The following is a 17,685-nucleotide window of genomic DNA, read 5'->3' as shown; positions in this document are numbered from 1 at the left end:
TGGCTGCTATTTACCCTCTTAATTCCTATGGAAACAGTAAGAGTGTACTTAGTTTTTTGCACACTGCGTATGCATTTTGCCCCAGTTATTGTTAAGTTTTTGGATGAATAAGACTGGTGTTCAAATAAAAAGAAATGCATTCTGTAAAATTAGCCAGTGCCATCAATTTGGAGACACAAGTGTTTAGCTCTGACCATTAATGACACAAGAGTGAAATGCTTGTTAATTAAAGTGTAATTTTGTCACATTGCTTTGGTGCCTCATTTAGTTCCGTCTGATTATAGCAATAAAATTCCTCCACTGTTTAAAAAAATGACAGAGTTAGACAAACAATTAATGAAAGCTTCTGTAGCAACAGATTTGATTATAAATATTGTATTGCTTTACAGCACATAGTGTAGGACACTAGGCTGTTTGCTGCATCACAGAAGAAGATAAAGGTGCAAGAAGTAATTATAGAGACTTTTCCTGCCCCACAGCACAAAATTACCACAATGCATTTGCAGGAGGGGTGAGGAGATTAATAACAGTTTCTGGACAATATCTCTTGAACAAGTGCTTACATTTCTAGCCCTCCACAGCAACTGTGATTTGGAGCAGAAATTTCAAATTATCCACAATTTCATCAGAGAATGAACTGTTGTAGTTAAACTAGAGTGACGAATTGCCCTGTCGCAGCATAATTAAAAGGTTACAGAATTGGAAGCGGGTTTTATGAGGACCTGTGAGCTCGTTTCTGTCATCACAAATGCCACAGTGTTTTGCATAACCAAGGTTATGAAATATTAGGCTGATGATGGAAAACTCAAGGTCTGGGCACTGACCGCAGGAATTTGCTGAACACTCGTGTTGCCATTGCACAAACATGGCCATTAAGATTGAGTAAGTATGGACGCAAGTCCCAGAATAACTAATTAATATACACCATGTGCTCGCTGACACTTATGGGAGGCTAAACACAATCTACCCCGGCGGGCACAATGTACAAACAATAGACTGCACTCTTTCATTTTACATTTGAAGAAGAACTAATAAGCGTTAGATTGACAAAAAAAAAAAGAATATCTCATGTCTAATTCCTAATGCATTCACAGCATGCAGTCAAGCTTGTCTTCCACACATATATTACTGTGGCATCGATGATTTTCTTGAAAGGCCCTTTTCATCCATGAAAGGTTTGTTTTTGATTAGACGCTGAGAGGCTCAGCAGGGGCTGCAGAGTCAGGGGTATTGGAGATAAATGTCTTTTAGTGATTGGCCTTCCCACGCATCCTTCATCAAATATTCATGATGGAGACAAGGAAGAATCCGAGGATGCAGGGTTATAGGATATTCCCCCATCAGTCGAGTGCAGGGATAGATGGTCAATGGATCAGCTGAGAGAAGGCCTCCAGGAGAACTGGAGAGGCTGGCCGGAAACATGGGCTTCTCCTACGAGGTATTGTGCTGTTCATCTCAGTTTTTTGTTGTTTCTTAATCTCCTGTTTGCAGGACAAATGCGTTTGAAGACCTTTTTATGTCTAATTCTTTTCAGATTACAGACATCGGATTTAAATAGTGAACAGCACTGCACTCCACCGCAGGTTGTAAACTCAGTAAAAGCCTGGTTTCTTTTTCTTTCAAATGCTGTGCTTCCAGAAAGCTGTACTAGGTACAATTAATTTACTTTGACACTAACACTGTTCACACTGAGCAACCTAAATGCTGAATTTTGCAGTCACTTTCACTCAAGCATGATGATAATTTCCCAAATAAATGTGTTAAGTTTTTCTATATTATTTATGTTCTGTTTAAAAATGTACATGGTCCCATCCAGTTTAAAGTAGAGTTTCAGTTGATCAAATTTGCTGTAAACAAATGAATCCTGAAGTAACTCAACAGTGCCAGTGCAGGGGATAATGAAGGAACTCCAGAGGTCTACAGCCTTAGATTCACAGAACGTGTGCTGTTGTTGGATCCCCTTGCAACATATGGTGTGTTCGCAGTTCTGACCAAAACACACCCGTTTAAGATGTTTATGTCTGGGTCAAAATGACCTTTAGTCTGAAATATGAACATACTACAGACAATTGAAATACAAAACTACAGCGCTTGATTCTTTGATTTCAAGCTTATCTTTTTCTTCTAAACATACAAACTGTGTTGCTAATTACAATTCCATACAGGCTTTGGATTCACAGTTTACGTGCTTTATACAGTATCTTCAGTAGTGGCTGTTATCCCAGGACCTCCTGACACTCTTTTGACTGCTTTATACATTTGCAGAAGCCCATCATGACATCTCCCCTGGTAGAAACATAACCATATGTTCTACTTGATTCCGATGAGTGTATTTAGCTCAACACAAAACATTCAACACATTTATGTGACACTAGAAAAAACAAATTGTCGTGTTGGTCAGACCAACAAACATTTGACGTATTTTGATCAATAACTCAATTCCCCTCTTGTAAACAGGGACAAGGATGGTGGTTTAATGAAATGGCTAGGTCAAACTCTAACCATAGATCAAATCAGTTGTGCATGTAACTGTACTAAATTATTTGTAAGTTTTAGTTCCATCAACAAAATGTACTTCAGAGAATCTGTCCAATCAGAGTTTGACATTTATCCATATATTTTTTGGGGGCATCTACAAACCCAGTGCCACTGTGAACTGCAAAGCAAACCCTGACTATATTTATGCTTTGATATAGACCAGTATTTAGCAGTTAGAAGAGCTGCCTAAAGCTAATATGCAAAATTTTCCATATAAAGTTGTTGTGGCTTGCTGTTATTAAACTGTTGAAAACAGTAAGATAAAATCTGTTATGAATTCTGATGTTCATCCAATAGCTTCTAAGAAACATACAGATTTTTCTTTTTTTTTGTAAAGCAGGGTTCTAACAGCCTTTCTCACCAGCTTTGGTACTGGGAAGTCAAAACAGGAAGTGTATGTGACAAATTTGAGACGACTTCTACCAGATGATTATGAAGCTGTAACAGGGACAAAACTTAGACCTGCAAATGCACACATTTTGTTGGTCACATCTGCAAGCTGTTTTCATGAATATATATAATTTTGTATTATATATACTGCATAATGAATTATGAGCCATCTGTGTCAAGAGATAATGTGGCATTGACGGATCACCTCCATACACGGCCATGCGATGACAGTAGCAGATATTGACTTTGTATCGCTGGATGATCACAGCGCCAGTTCAGTTCAGTACATTTTTGTGATGATGCTAACGATTCTTGACTTGCATCGGAGCCCCAGATTACGTCTTTTTAAATTTACCTGCATGATTAAATTCAAAACTCAGCTGTTTGAGCTCACATTCAGCTCTCTTACTTCCTTCTCTCTGCTTGACCAAAAACCTCATTCCCTAAAAGCACTTCAATGTATGCGCTGTCACAGTGGGGGAAACTGGGCCATCTTATTGTGTCCCCAGTCCTCATTTCAACACGGAAAAGCCTCCCAGTGCCGCTTCCTCCCCTTCACTAAATGTGTAGGGGGGAGATAGTGCATTCTCATGTTATCTGCCACAGGCCTCTTGCCCCTTCAGCCATTTTCTCATTTCACAGATTTGACCGGGAGGTGACCTTGGCTTTTTAAGTGCTTTTAAGGCAGAGCCAAGTCTTCTCAACCCTTTTCTTGGAGAAAGAGAGAAAAGGAGTGGGAGAGGGAATTTGTTTCTGGCCTATTCCTCACTGACCATTTTTCCTTCTTGTGTTGTCCATTCTCTCACTTGCCTGTAGCCACTGTTCAGTTTTTCTTCATAGAGTAGCAAAGATGACAGGATATTTTCTGCTAATTTACATGGGCCTATGTTTCTAATGTAGTAAAGGGCTTCAGGGGAGCGGCACAGCAGCATATGTTTATGACACATGACAGTGGGCAGTTGGGGAGTTTGAGTTTAGGAAAAGACACGGTCCATTAGGCCTGATGTGATATAACAAAAGAACTAATTGAATGTCTTTGCCCTTGAGAGGAGTTCACAATATTCAAATATTAATCATTTCATGTCTCAGATGTAGGCAGTAAGTACTCATTTCTGTTACTGGCCACATCTTCACATCACACAGGGGATGAAGAAGAAACTTAGACCATATGCATGTGTCTGCATTTTTACATGGGTGTACACATGCCAAGTGTGTGTTTTCAGTGGAAATATGCAGGCATTATCACTGCTCGGCTCTCCATCAGCATCCCTCCCAAGTGCACCCCTGGCAGAGCGCTAATCTGGGTCAAAGTGCTAACTGCTTAGAAGGGCCTGGGAGAGGCCGATTCAAATCATGTCTCACATCTCCTCGTCCTCATTATAAACACCACAGCAGGAACAGTGAACAGCTTTTACACGTCCTCTTAACCTTAAACACGAACATACAGGCAATATTCTAACCACACAGCAGTTAACAAAGCCCTGGTGACCACTGCATCATTGATCTGCTTCGCTTTGAGACTTAGCTACTCTGATCACCACTGTGGAGTCTGAGAGCCTCTCCGTGATGAAGCAAGCACTGTTTAAGTTGCCACCCAATCTGCACATTACGCTCCTTGATTGTCTCATGATAAAAGCAGCCTGTTTACCACAATACTGATGAGCTCTCCCAGATGATACAAGTCCATTCAAAGCTATGAACTTTATGATGCCTTCTCCTCTCCAGCCAAATATGTAGAAATCAACCAGGGAGGGGAAAATATGTGCTGAACTGTAGCACAGCAGAGAGTACCAGAGCTGTTTGTTCTGCTTATTTTGATGCTGGATTCTTCTGAAGCTTGCCTCAACGGCTCGTACTTGCTTGATATTTCATGAGAATATATTCCAGTCCAATCGTTTGCACCACCTGTGCCAGTGCTGATGAATTGAAAGGCTTTCTTGATGTCTCCAACACATTCTGGAATTGGAACAATGCACTGTCCTCTCACTGTGAGAGCGTATAAAGGCAAGGACACAGGGACCACCAGGAATTCACAAAACGGCTGTTTGATGCTGTTTAGATATAATTTCTCATATCAGAACGTCTGATTGTCTGAAACCATTCGGGTATTTTAAGATCCAAAGTTTGTCAACAATTCTTTTTTGGGAGAACAGCTGGAAGCACCATTGTCACTGCTTGTCTTCCCTGTGAGGGCCACAGAAAAGTTAGATGTAGTAGTTGGTTGTGGCTATGTGAAGGGAAAGTGGTACACTTGGACAGTATGTCCGTGGGGAACGCATCACATTCAGCACACACACTCCCTCCCCTCTACCTCCACCTCCACAACACCTCCTCCTCCCATTAGACTGTGTGAGCTCAAACTGTTGACAGCAGTGACAGGCTCAGCGCTTGGAGACAATGGAGGGAAGGGCAGTGCTGCTGCTGTGGTCGGTGGTACATCTGTTTGGATGCTCAGCACAGCCGGCTGGCCTCGAGAGATTGATGCAGCCGGGGCTGGTAAAGCACACCACGTCTGGGATTGTTTCATGATCTGAAAACTACTTGGCAGCTCACAGCAGGAAGCAAAGTTTGTGTTGTAGCTTCAGTGACATGATGAGTCCCATTGGGAGATTACATTTGCAGAAATGGCAGGTCAGCAACTTCAAATACATTTAGCTTGTTGCGACATGTGGGGTTTATAGGAATTACAAAGTGGATCCCCCCAGTAAAAGCTTTCAAGCTTCTTATTTTTTAGGACACTGTTCATGGATAAGGCCATCACTGTCATTCCCTAATTTCATCTGGCGAGGGTCACCAAGTCTTTGTTGACTATAACAATGTAGTAATTGGTAAACACTTTGACCAATTTGAATTATTAACAAAACAGCCATTTCATATTAGAGACATTCATTATTCCACCCCATGCTGCAATTTTGTTATCAACAAAAAAGCCTCTGTTACTCTCAGCTTTTTATCGAAAAAGAAAATCCACTGAAAGTGGCTGAAGGCCTGACACAAAGCAACTGCTGAATCCCTGCAAATCTGCAGGCTTAATTGATTATTTGTGCCGAGCTGTATATCTGCAAGGTGCAGGATACCCGGGGGAAATAATGTAAAATAGATAACAAGATGAAATGTGGGAGAATTGCTTTCTGCTGCCCCTTTTATTAATCTTTTCCCTTTTTCTTATTCACAATGAGTTTCCCATTTAGATTTTCCCCTTACAAACACGGAACTTCACATTCAAAAAACGTTGCACAAATCAAAAGTTGAGTGTTGATTCAAGCTGGTAGGAAAATTGTTTGTTAGAAGGTTATTTTGATTTCTGAATAACATATGAAAGGACTCACAGCTGCATGTACCTCAGGCTCTGAGAAGAGAATATCTTATTTTCAAATCTCATCTTCATTATTCTGCCTTTCTCAGTTCCCTGCAGGCATTAAATGAATTAATTCATTAAGCTGATACTACACAAAATGAAACAAAAAAAAAAAGTTAGTTTTATTGATTTTTTTTATATCAGTTTTGTTTTCCAATTCAGGTTACGAGTGTTCTCCATCATATTTTTACTTTGTCATTCCACCTCCGTGGGAATGAGCTGAAGAAGAACAACCTCTGGAAGATGGGAAGTGGAATTACTGTGGAACAAAACTCAGGTTTGAGGCATGTCAGCGCTGTTCAGCACAGTCCTTTGCATTCCTCTATTTACTCTGGCTCTTTGCTTTACTGTCACGGGACTCAACAAAAATCAAGTGGTAAGAGGACTGTCACCACTCTGCAGCAACAGAGCCATTACAAATGGAGAGGGGATGGCACCTTTTGTTTTGTTTAGCTTCATGTGTGTCATTAAAAGCTTGGCATAAAGTTACACATCAGGCCCAAACACATAATTGCCTTTTCCGCATTGGGGAGCTCCTTGTTTTCCATTTGAAGTCTGCCTCCATTAGATTTCACCATTAGAGGAGAAGAGTGTAACAGGGGAAAAGAAGACAATTCGTGGATCAATTAAATTTCATAGTCACTGCCAAAGGCACATGGAAGACATTGAGAATGAGTTTATCTAGGTAGTTTTTGCCTGGAACCCTACCCTAAACTATGAGAAACTGCTAGAAAATCATGTAGTCTCTCAAATAAATGTAGTGTATCTGATGCAATAGCTGACTGTTAAGGAGGCCGTAAACAAGGCTTATATTTTCATACTCATTGGTGTCATTATGTGCACTCTGGTCTCCACGGTGGTGTAGTGGTCAGTACTGTCGCCTCCCAGTATAAGGATTCCTGGTTTGACTCTTGGTTAGGCTCTTTCTGTGTGGAGTTTGTATGGTCTCCCCATGGATGCATTGGTTTTGTACAGATATTCTGGCTTCTTGATGAATGAATTATGAGCTTTTAGAACTAGCTACATTGAGCTAGCTTTTTTGATAGCTACGGGTATTTGTTTGATAGCTAGCTCCAAGTTGCTAAATAATACTCTTAGAAGGGTTTTACAGCAAATGTCAAGCAATCATTTGACATTTAACTTCTTTATGTTAAAAAAAAACATGTGCACTTTGCACCTTGTAACGCACACCACAATATTGACCAAAGTTACTGACTTACGTAAGTAGTCACACCAACTATCAACACTAAAATCTAATATGTTATTCTTCAAATAAACCACTTTAACAAGAGTATGTTGAAATTATGCTTCTGTGAGTAGATATTGTCCAATATGTGAGTGTATCAAGTGCAAAAAAGCCATCAGTTTGACTTTAACTGGCCACTTGACACTTGATTGTGTGTCAAACCCCATTGACCCTCATGTTAATACACATTTCTATGCAGTAGAAATTAATATAGGCTGGTGATAATTTTCTACTAACTGGTGTTCAAATCAGCTTTAGGCTAATTTCTAATTATGCATCATTTAAAATTGTACATTATGATTTGTGATGCATGTGCATATTGTCCTCAAATCTTTATTCAGATCCATCCCTGTTACCTTTGGTTGTAAAAACCGAAGATAGTAAAAGTTTAATGCTGAACTCGAGTCTTAAAATCAACCATCTGTGAATTGGTGATAGCACCATCCATCTTTTAAAAATAGTTCATGGTTACTATGTTAAGACTTTCTTTATTATGCACTCTTTTGGCTTCAGGATAATATTTATGATTATTCAAGCTCATTCTACCTCCCAAAATTCTATTTTCATATCCTGAAGTCTATATGGATAATAATTTTTCTTTTAACAGTGGAAAAATAAATTCATCGTCAATTTGAGACAAGTTTTCACGTAATTTTCCAAGTCCCATGTTTATTATTTTCACTCCCTGGAGTACTCATGTGTCTCCACAAGAACATAACTATCAGCCTCCTTTGATGTCAAGGACTGATGTGCAGACTTTCAGCTGAGAGCAATTTCCAAATTCCAAGGTGCTAGTGTGATACAAACAGGTGATATTTTCCTTTGAGGATTTTTCGGAGGCTGTCTAGGTATATTTTCTTATCTCATCTAGAAGCGACTTATCCCAAAAGGTTCTAGCAGAGTGTGACTGTTTGTTACAGCCAGAGCTCAGTACAGTAAATTTATAGGCTTCTGAAATCTTAATCCAACTAAACATTATTCAAGACAATGACAATTGAATTTGTAACTGAATATCTGAGGTCTTTGTCTTGTACGCTCGGCTTTTGTCACAGTTGTGTTGCTACCGAGCTCCTTTATGTCAGTCTAACAGGATTGAACCTTTTACTGACAGCAGAGTTTTCACAATGTGTTAAAGGCTCAGGGTGGTGGACGGCAAAACTGAGCAGAGAGGCAGTGTTGTGGATTATTTGGCCCTGTTCACACACTTACATGTGGTTCATAATGAATGTTTAACAGCTCCAGGCTTCTGGAAGTGTGCTGTGTTCTGAAATGGTGTTGGGAATACGTGTGGGACTGTGTGTTTTTCAGGATGACACACCCATTAAAACACACATCGTCCATTTCACTGCTGCAGCTCCAGTCTGCATTCAGGCCAAAAGAACGAACACAATAAAACATACACACATCTCTTGTTAATGGATTCTGACAGTTGCTTCACACTATCATCCATTGATCTGTATACCCATTCTCGCGATTTCCAAGAATATAAAGTGGACGATGCTGTGCCGTGCCTCAATTTAGGGTAGCAGAATGAAGCATGTTTCCCAGCTGTGCCTTTGGAAGTATGAGCATCTCATTCTCTTCCTGCTCGGAGTCCTTACTGAATTATTGAAATAAGAGAGGTGCCTTTCTTTGTCTTGTTTCATTTAGACTGACAGTCAAGACTCCAGTCTGTGAGATCAGATTTCTTCCCAACATGAAACCCAGAAGTTGTCTAATTGTAGCTTTCCTGTAGAACGATACAGAAAAAAAACTAAAAATCTTTTACTACATGCCAGGGATCTGAACACAGCTTTTATTGGTCCAATAAGAAAAATCTGCTGCTGAGAGCCCTCACAAAAGAGGAATCTGTGGGCGTTGAGGAGCAGAGAGAGCCATCTGAGCTGTGTTGTCAGGAGAACTCTGGTTGTTGTAGCCATCAGCAGAGATTCCTCCTGAGTTGCCCTAATGATTCTTCTCATCAACCTGCTGTGCTCCTGCAGTATGTTTCAATTTACAGGAGACATGCCACACATGCAGCAGAGACAATGCAGTGTATTCTACTTAAGCTATAGCTCTGTACAGTCATAGTGACTTCGTATTTAAGGATGTGAAAACATTTTTTTTTTCTTATTATTGTTGTCTCACCGATTTAATCTGATAGAATATAATACAGTTATTTTCACAGTCTTTCATTGTTGCATAGGACAACAAGCTCTAATGAGACCAGATTGAAAAATGCAGTCTGAATTGTTTCTTTTTTTTTAATGCAAAGTAGTTTGTTATTCAACATAAAAAAAACACTGTAAAGATCTAATGTTAAACCATTACATCTCGACTACTTTATTAAAATTTGAGTTATTCTTGATTGTGCCGCCAACATTTCAGTTTTATGAACCCAGTGACACCAAGTAACAAGGGTCAATGAATAATGCTTTCTATTTCCCTACTAAAACATACTTGTTCAAATTCTACAACAAGTAATGCAAAAAACTTGCCCTAAATGTCATATTTTCTTCAAATGGCCATCCATATTAAAAGCCTCTGAGTTTAAAGTTGCACAGAAGAGCCTGTGCCTGATGGATATGTTAAATTCAGTTTTCAAGTGTACACGAAGAGGTATTGACAAGTCAAATCCCTGCTGAAAAGCTGGCTCTTGGTGCGAGTGATCGATGTGTGTGGTCATTGAACTTAGCTTATATGTAGTTTGTATTCTATTAGGCATCTTGGGGACTGTGCAGCAGTGGAACAAAAGCACATGCTGATGCCTAATTGCTGGCAAGGAAAAGACCAACACTGTTGTTACATCTGACAGGTGTTTACATCTACTGCTGCTGTTGATGCACTTTTTCTCTTTCAGTCGGTCTGAAGTTGCTATGAGAACTTTGTCAGTATGTTGTGTCTGAGACTGACTCATAAATATGTGCTAAAACCATAAGTGATGTAGCTTTTGTGACAGAATGTGTTTGTATTATTTTTGCTGGGGATTGAGACATCCTACATGTGTCGCAGATCAAGAAAGCCTTATTTACTATTATTATTACTATTATTATTAGTACACATAACAGTATTAACATGACTGACTCAGAAATTGAATATCGTCAACTTCTCAGAGGGGATATTGATTGTATAAGATAGCTCAGGTACACAGCTGACAGATGCCATGTCCAGCCTACCACTCACAACCCCACTGCTCCCATTTCACTTGTTGTTTATAGCAGCTTTTAATTGATTTTGGCTTTGAAGAGCAATGTAAGTTGTCAGTCTTTGTTCATCCATCCATCCATCCAGGGCCAGAAAACATTGATGAAACTAAATTTGCATTTAATTTTTCTATAAAGATGATTCCATTTAAATCAGAGCAAAACAAATTCAGAGATTAGCATGAAAAAATGTTATATGTGTCAAACAATAACTTCTTAAAGCATGTTAGACATCAATTGAAAACATCTTTTACAGTTTTTCTGTTTTGGATATTCAGGGCAGGTTTGAAATCAGGGTGTAATGGTGCAACCCAGAGATTATTTAAAGAAGCAAACACTGCCCCTGCCCCTAAAACTGTAATCTTATAGATACTCACTAAAATGCATTGACCTAGGACCAGCCAACCATGCCATCTAGCTGTGTATCTGACCACTAGCAAGCTAAGTGTTCCAAGATCAAACACAGTACTGCAGATGTTGGAGGGGCTACCACACCAGTTTAAAGAATCCTATTTATGCTCATTGGATTGAAGAGTAAAGTTAACAATCCCTCCCCACAGTTGTTAGCACACCATATAAGTAAAGGGCCAGCTGCAGTCAGTAGAGGCTCAGCAGACTAACTTTGATTTGATTTGATTTGATTTTCACTGTGATTGAAAGTTGAGCATCGCCACCAACAAGAGCTTCATTATTCACCTGGTGGCTTTCAAACTTTCACCACAGACAGCTGGGATTAACAGATGCATGGCTACCACGGTATGAAATAGCCAGATTGCGTCCCTCTGCTGCCAGTGTGTCAGTCCCAGCTGCATCACAGCAGGCCGTTCCAAGCAAATGTCAAGGTTACATGTTAAAACAATGTTGCTTATTTAGTTCACAGCTGAAAGGTGAGGAAATATTACAGCGTGCGTTTGTAATTTCAGACAGGTTTATTTCTGATTTACCTGAACTTTAATACACAGAAGCGTTGGCTTTATTTGAGAGGTCGCAAAGATGGATTACACCTGAGAATGAATGGTTGCTTTGACTATTTTTGTGGGTATTCACATTCACTGCCATCACTGCTATTTTTTTCCTGCCTATTTCATGTATTGCAGGTATGATGTGAACACAGTTACTCATTCTTGAATAATGATAATAAAAAATACCTTGATTAATGCATTGATTAAGCTTTTATTCTTACACTAAGGCATGCATGAGATACTGTAAATTCATGTACATACCTGATGGCAAATTAGATCTTACATACACTGAATGCTGTCTTGAAATGAATTAATGATAATCCGTGTACCCTTACCGTAACATGTTCCCAAATAATCACACGGTTTTTGCGTTCTGCTGTAAATAACACAACTTTAGTGAGAGCACCAGTGCATGAATCACAAATGAAGTGACTTACAATAAGTTATGCTCGTCTGGGTTTGCCTCTACCAGTAACGGTCCCTGTCTACATCAGTCTGGATTAAAAATGTGTTCAATAATATATGAGTAAATTAATAATAGAAGGACTGAGAAAAAAAAAGAAAAATCCCTGTCATTTTCACAAATGTTTTGATATGTTGCTTGATTTGAAAAATGGATTATTAACGGATTGTGTTGCAGCCAAAGTAGGTTTCTATGTAACGATTACCTCCAAATCCATTTTATACTCTCTGCTGTCTTTTGTATCCTCTTTTTTCTCTACCTTTGTAATTTTCAAACTTTATTTAGTTTTTTTGTTACCAAGGAAGTTTAAGTCTCTAACTGCTGATCAGCCCCTTATAATCTAATGGGTTTTGCTGCACATTGAATTCATGATTATTGGACAAAAAAAGAAAAAAGAAAATCAACTTTACACAACCAGGCTTCTTTTTAATCAGCACATCAATATCTTTCATGTTTTGGACTGCCTCCAGGTTCTCTCTCATGTGATATGTTAAGCAGTTGTTTAGTCCACATCTTTCCCACGCTCATTATCTCTCCCTCTGCCTCGATCACAAATTATCAGAAGTTTGTTAAGAATCATTATGATGCTCATGGATGATAATCACACAATACATGGTCATATGGCTCTACCCTTAATTTCCCATTAATCTGTTCACGCTTGATCAAAAAAGGCTAATTATTTGCATTTCGAGCTGTACATATTCAACTCAAGCATGACTAATAAGTCTTTTTCTCATGCATGTCTCCTGCAGATCCCAGAGATAGTGAGTACAGAATGAGGCTGGTGTGGAAATCCCTTGACAAAATGAGGTGTCTAAGGAAACGTTCCGCTATTCCCTTTCTCGGCTTCCTCATCACCTTCCTCCTCTTCTTAAACCTCTACATTGAAGATGGCTATGTGCTGGTTAGTAAATAGCATTGTGTATTAGAGCTGGCACTTTTTCAAGCTCTAATGAATTTAAAATACTAAAACAATCCCGATGGGGCACATACAACTCCATAAATATCTTGCTAGCTTGTCAGTGGTGGCATTTTATTCGAGGCTCCTCGAAATGTCCTGCTGTATTTGACTTTCCCAAATAGCAGGCAGTCGGGCGACATTGATTGCCTTGTGTTGACATGCTTTTAAGTGGCGCCTCTGCTGCCTCACTTGCGTGGCAAACAGCATCACAGGCTTTAGGCATGAAGCCTGTGATGCTGTTTGCATGAAGCCTGTCACAAGATTATATTTTGTCTCTGAAAAGAACCAGAAAATAATGAGAAGAAAGTATGTGTCCTGCTCTCGCTCTTGGTAATGTTGAGATTTATTCATGTGTTATATGTTTCAGTTGAATTTTGATTGCATTCAGGGTTTTCATTTTTCTTTAAAAAATTATTAGAAAAGTCAAAGTTCAGAACAATAAAGAATCTCTCTCCTGGACAAATTACAAAGAGACAAAGACAACAGAGACTTGTGCGCCAATATTCTCCTGGTATGAGTTACAGAAATTCCATTTTTGGGTCTGCTGGTTAGAGCCTCAGTCATGCACTTATTATCTATTATATTCCAGGTGAACTGGCTGAACTGTAAGAGTTCTTTAGCACGATGCTAACAACTTAGACACACAATATGAAATCCTATTGAAAAAACAACTGAGCCAATGAGATTAGCATAACACAATTTGAACAAATTTAACACATCTTTAATTTAAATTTAAACAACATCTTTATAAAATTTAATTACCAAATGTACAGGAGAGTACCAAGCAAACATTTTCATAAGAGAACTTTGAAGGAAGACACGTATCACATAAACCCACAGCACCATGCACCCATAGTATGCATGGTGCACTACATTAGCATGCTATTTCCTGAACAGTAGCCCAACATAACCAAAAACTGGCATTTGCCTTCTTGTTGTGCCAAAATTATGTTGGGCACATAATGCTGTTTTGCTATTTACTAACCTGTAAAGAACAGGGGAAAAATTAAATGGACAAGAGGTAATGTGTTTCCAGCTCTCATTTTTCCCAGTCCAAGCTCAACAGGGAGGCGAGACCCCCTTCTTGCTTAGACTTCATTTACAGAATATGCAAATGTAGTTTTTTTTTTCTATTTAACAACAAATAAGGAAAATAATACAGAACATAATGTGACCAAGCATTAATTTGTGTCACACTACCAAGCGGACAGATAAGTCTGCAGATTTTTTTGTCATTGTAGAGTGAAACAGCTGCTTTACAAGGTCAACAAATGTACCTTATTTTTGCTCTTTATGATGCTGTTTATGGTTTGAAAACCAAAAGAATTTCAAACATCGCTTCTCAGATAATTTAGTGTCATGACTGCCTCTCCAACACAGCTTTGCTCACTAGTTTCCCCCATTTTTGAATCAACATAGCAAACATAACATTGGCTTATTTTACTTAGAGGTTACCAGAGTAGGCGTCAGATCAAGCAGACTCTACAGCGCATTCTGTTGGATCACAATGCATGACTGATGCATCTGTCTGGCAGTAAATTTTTAATTTGAAAAGATTACTGACTTTCCAGTATTTCCCACACTGGAACAGATGATAGAACTTTAGAGAAAAACTGGAACCCTTTTATGCCAGTTTTTGTGCACCTCTTTCTCAGCATTCTCCAAATGTACACTCTCTGCACAGTTGTGTTTCTTCTTGATGTCTAAACAAGGAATGTGATCAAACATGTCACTGAATTCAAATGTGATCTATGTGTTCACAGTTCCATTGTTTCTCCCTTTTATAATGACTTGTTGTAAGGAAGGCATGTTTAAATTTTCATAACATGGACCCAAGTTGAAATCATCCAGATGATTTATTTCTTATTCATGATGCCATCAAAATGTGGTGATCATGGTACATTATCTGTGTTTGTCACTTGAATTATTAATGGGCCGTTTGCGTGTTCATCTCACTGGTGCTTTTCTGAAGTCCATCTGCTCAACTCTACAAACTGTCTGGAAAAGCTTTGATTTATTTTTCCTCCAAACATTAAGGATTAGTTCAGGTATATCTGAAGTACTTTTTTCACAAATTTGGACAAAACTTTAGAGTGAAGGTTTTAAAAAGATGTTTTGTTCCCCTTTTCTTTTATTTGCTGTTCAATTTTTGTTTTTTGTTGTTCGTAATGTGTGTTTTCGTGTTGTGTTCCAGGAAGGCGATAAAAGGCAGCTCAGGGAAGCATCAGTCCATCCGCCAAGCTCAGAACGATATGGTCACACCTTCAGAGACCTTAGTAATTTCTCTGGAACCATTAATGTTACATACCGCTATCTCGCTGGAACCCCTCTGAACCGCAAGAGTAAGTCAGGTGCTTCTTTAAAAAAATTAATTTTCATTGACTTACTTCATATAAGTGATCATGAGCTATGAATATATAAAATCACATTTGTCACATGTGTCTGTGTCATAAGCTTTAAAAAAATAAAGTGAAACTGGTACACAAACATTCTTTGCCTCAACAGTAGTAAGCACCAGTTCTAGAGTTGCTACATGGCTTATACGATTCCACAGGCTGATGTACTCATCCAGCTGTCTCTCAGTTGCAGATGGCACAAGATGGAATTTAAGGGAGGTAATAATCGGTGGTTGTCTTTAGAAGATGCACTGATGAAGACAATGAGAGGTGCTTGAAAGCTCAAGAAGTGACCAGTAATTCTACCGTGGTGATCCCAATGTCAAATACTTACACACTTTAGTTATAAGTATGCTTTACTGAGGCTTGTGTTCTAAGGAGGTCATTGTATTCTTATTTGCATTCTGCAAACGTCACGTTTCATATAGTGATTAATAGAATATTATATTTTGTTCACAGAGTATCTCACCATTGGACTGTCGTCAGTCAAAAGAAAAAGAGGAAACTACCTGCTGGAGACGATCAAATCCATCTTTGATCAGTCCAGTTACGAGGAACTGAAAGAGATTGTGGTTGTGGTCCATCTGGCAGACTTTGACCTGGTCTGGTGTGAGAACCTGGTCCAGGAAATAACCAGAAAGTTTGCTCACCACATCATAGCCGGACGCCTCCTGGTCATCCAGGCCCCAGAGGAGTACTATCCATCTCTTGACGGGTTGAAAAGGAATTACAATGACCCAGAGGACCGGGTCCGTTTCCGCTCTAAGCAGAATGTGGACTACGCTTTCCTCCTTAACTTCTGCACAAACCTGTCACACTTCTACATGATGCTGGAGGACGATGTGCGCTGCTCCAGGAACTTCCTGACCGCGCTGAAGAAGGTGATCACATCCAGAGAAGGTTCCTACTGGGTGATGCTGGAGTTCTCTAAGCTGGGTTACATCGGGAAGCTGTACCACTCCAGAGACCTGCCACGTCTGGCTCATTTTCTCCTCATGTTCTACCAGGAAATGCCCTGCGACTGGCTCCTCATCCACTTCAGGGGGCTGCTGGCTCAGAAGGACGTGATCCGCTTCAAACCTTCACTGTTCCAGCACATGGGCTACTACTCCTCCTATAAAGGAGCAGAGAACAAGCTGAAGGATGATGATTTTGAGGAAGACTCCATAGACATTCCTGACAACCCCCCTGCCAGCCTTTACACAAACATCAATGTCTTTGAAAACTACGATGCCACCAAGGCTTACAGCACAGTGGACGAATACTTCTGGGGGAAGCCACCCTCGACTGGAGATTTCTTTGTTATAGTCTTTAACAAATCAACCAAAATTAGCAAAATTAAGATCGCTACTGGATCTGACGACCGACAGAATGACTTCCTTCACCATGGCGCTGTGGAAGTAGGAGAGAAATTAGTTGGAACTAAAAAAGGGAAACAGTGTTCCTCTTACATTACATTAGGGGAGTTTAAAAATGGCAACATTGAGGTTCAAGATGTTGACCACAAGATTGCCTTTGACATTGAGTGTGTTCGCATTGTGGTGACTGCCAGTCAGAAAGAATGGCTCATTATTAGAAGTATAAGTTTATGGACTACACAACCACCCAGCCAATGAGGACTATACACAAGGACTTGTATGTCATAGAGGCAAAGATTTTTATTATTTAGTATTGTATGTTTCTCCAGGTTTATTTGTTCATTTTGTATGTATTTATTTATACTCATTTTGCCAAATCAAATTGTTTTTTTTTTATCTATTTATTTATTTTCATATCTAAAAGTTGATCTATCCTCACAGTCAGTCTCAATGACTGTTCAGCTGACCTCAGAGTAGTCATTAACTATTTTTTGGTTTATTCATTGTACCTTGTAGCCTTTACCTGATAGCAGTTGCCATCATAGGGCTAGGCGATAATTCAGTATCACAATAGGATCGTATTGGGTTGTTATATAACAAATATACTTTCCCAAAACTGAATTGGTGTTACACTCTTTCAGGTTATTCGGCAGCATGGTGGTGTAGTGGTTGGTTCTGTCTCCCCACAACAGAAAGTTTCTTAGTTTAAACCTCAGCTGTGATCTTTCTGTATGGAGTTCTACCTGTTCCTCCATAGAATTTTCCACAGCTTCCTCCCACAGTTAAAAAATATGCATGCTAGGCTAATCTGTGATTCTAAATTGACTGTTG

At 39.3% G+C, this 17,685-nt stretch overlaps 1 protein-coding gene across 1 annotated transcript in view; it reads left to right on the top strand.

The window, feature by feature from the left end:
• mgat4c (mgat4 family member C) overlaps positions 1–17,175 on the top strand; it is a 66,059-nt gene extending 48,884 nt beyond the window's left edge. Inside the window, exons 3-5 of the mRNA XM_072385270.1 lie at positions 12,892–13,043; positions 15,295–15,442; positions 15,956–17,175. Coding sequence (XP_072241371.1) covers positions 12,915–13,043; positions 15,295–15,442; positions 15,956–17,112 — 1,434 coding nt within the window. The 5' untranslated portion in view covers positions 12,892–12,914 and the 3' untranslated portion in view covers positions 17,113–17,175. The remainder of the gene's footprint in view (positions 1–12,891; positions 13,044–15,294; positions 15,443–15,955) is intronic.
• The last annotated feature ends 510 nt before the right edge of the window (positions 17,176–17,685 follow it).

Source organism: Leuresthes tenuis, unplaced genomic scaffold (assembly GCF_036924035.1).
Source record: "Leuresthes tenuis unplaced genomic scaffold, fLeuTen1.0.hap1 SCAF_5, whole genome shotgun sequence".
Taxonomy (NCBI): Eukaryota; Metazoa; Chordata; class Actinopteri; order Atheriniformes; family Atherinopsidae; genus Leuresthes; species Leuresthes tenuis.
Note: the sequence above shows the minus strand (reverse complement) of the source record. Positions and strands in the feature narration are given on the sequence as shown.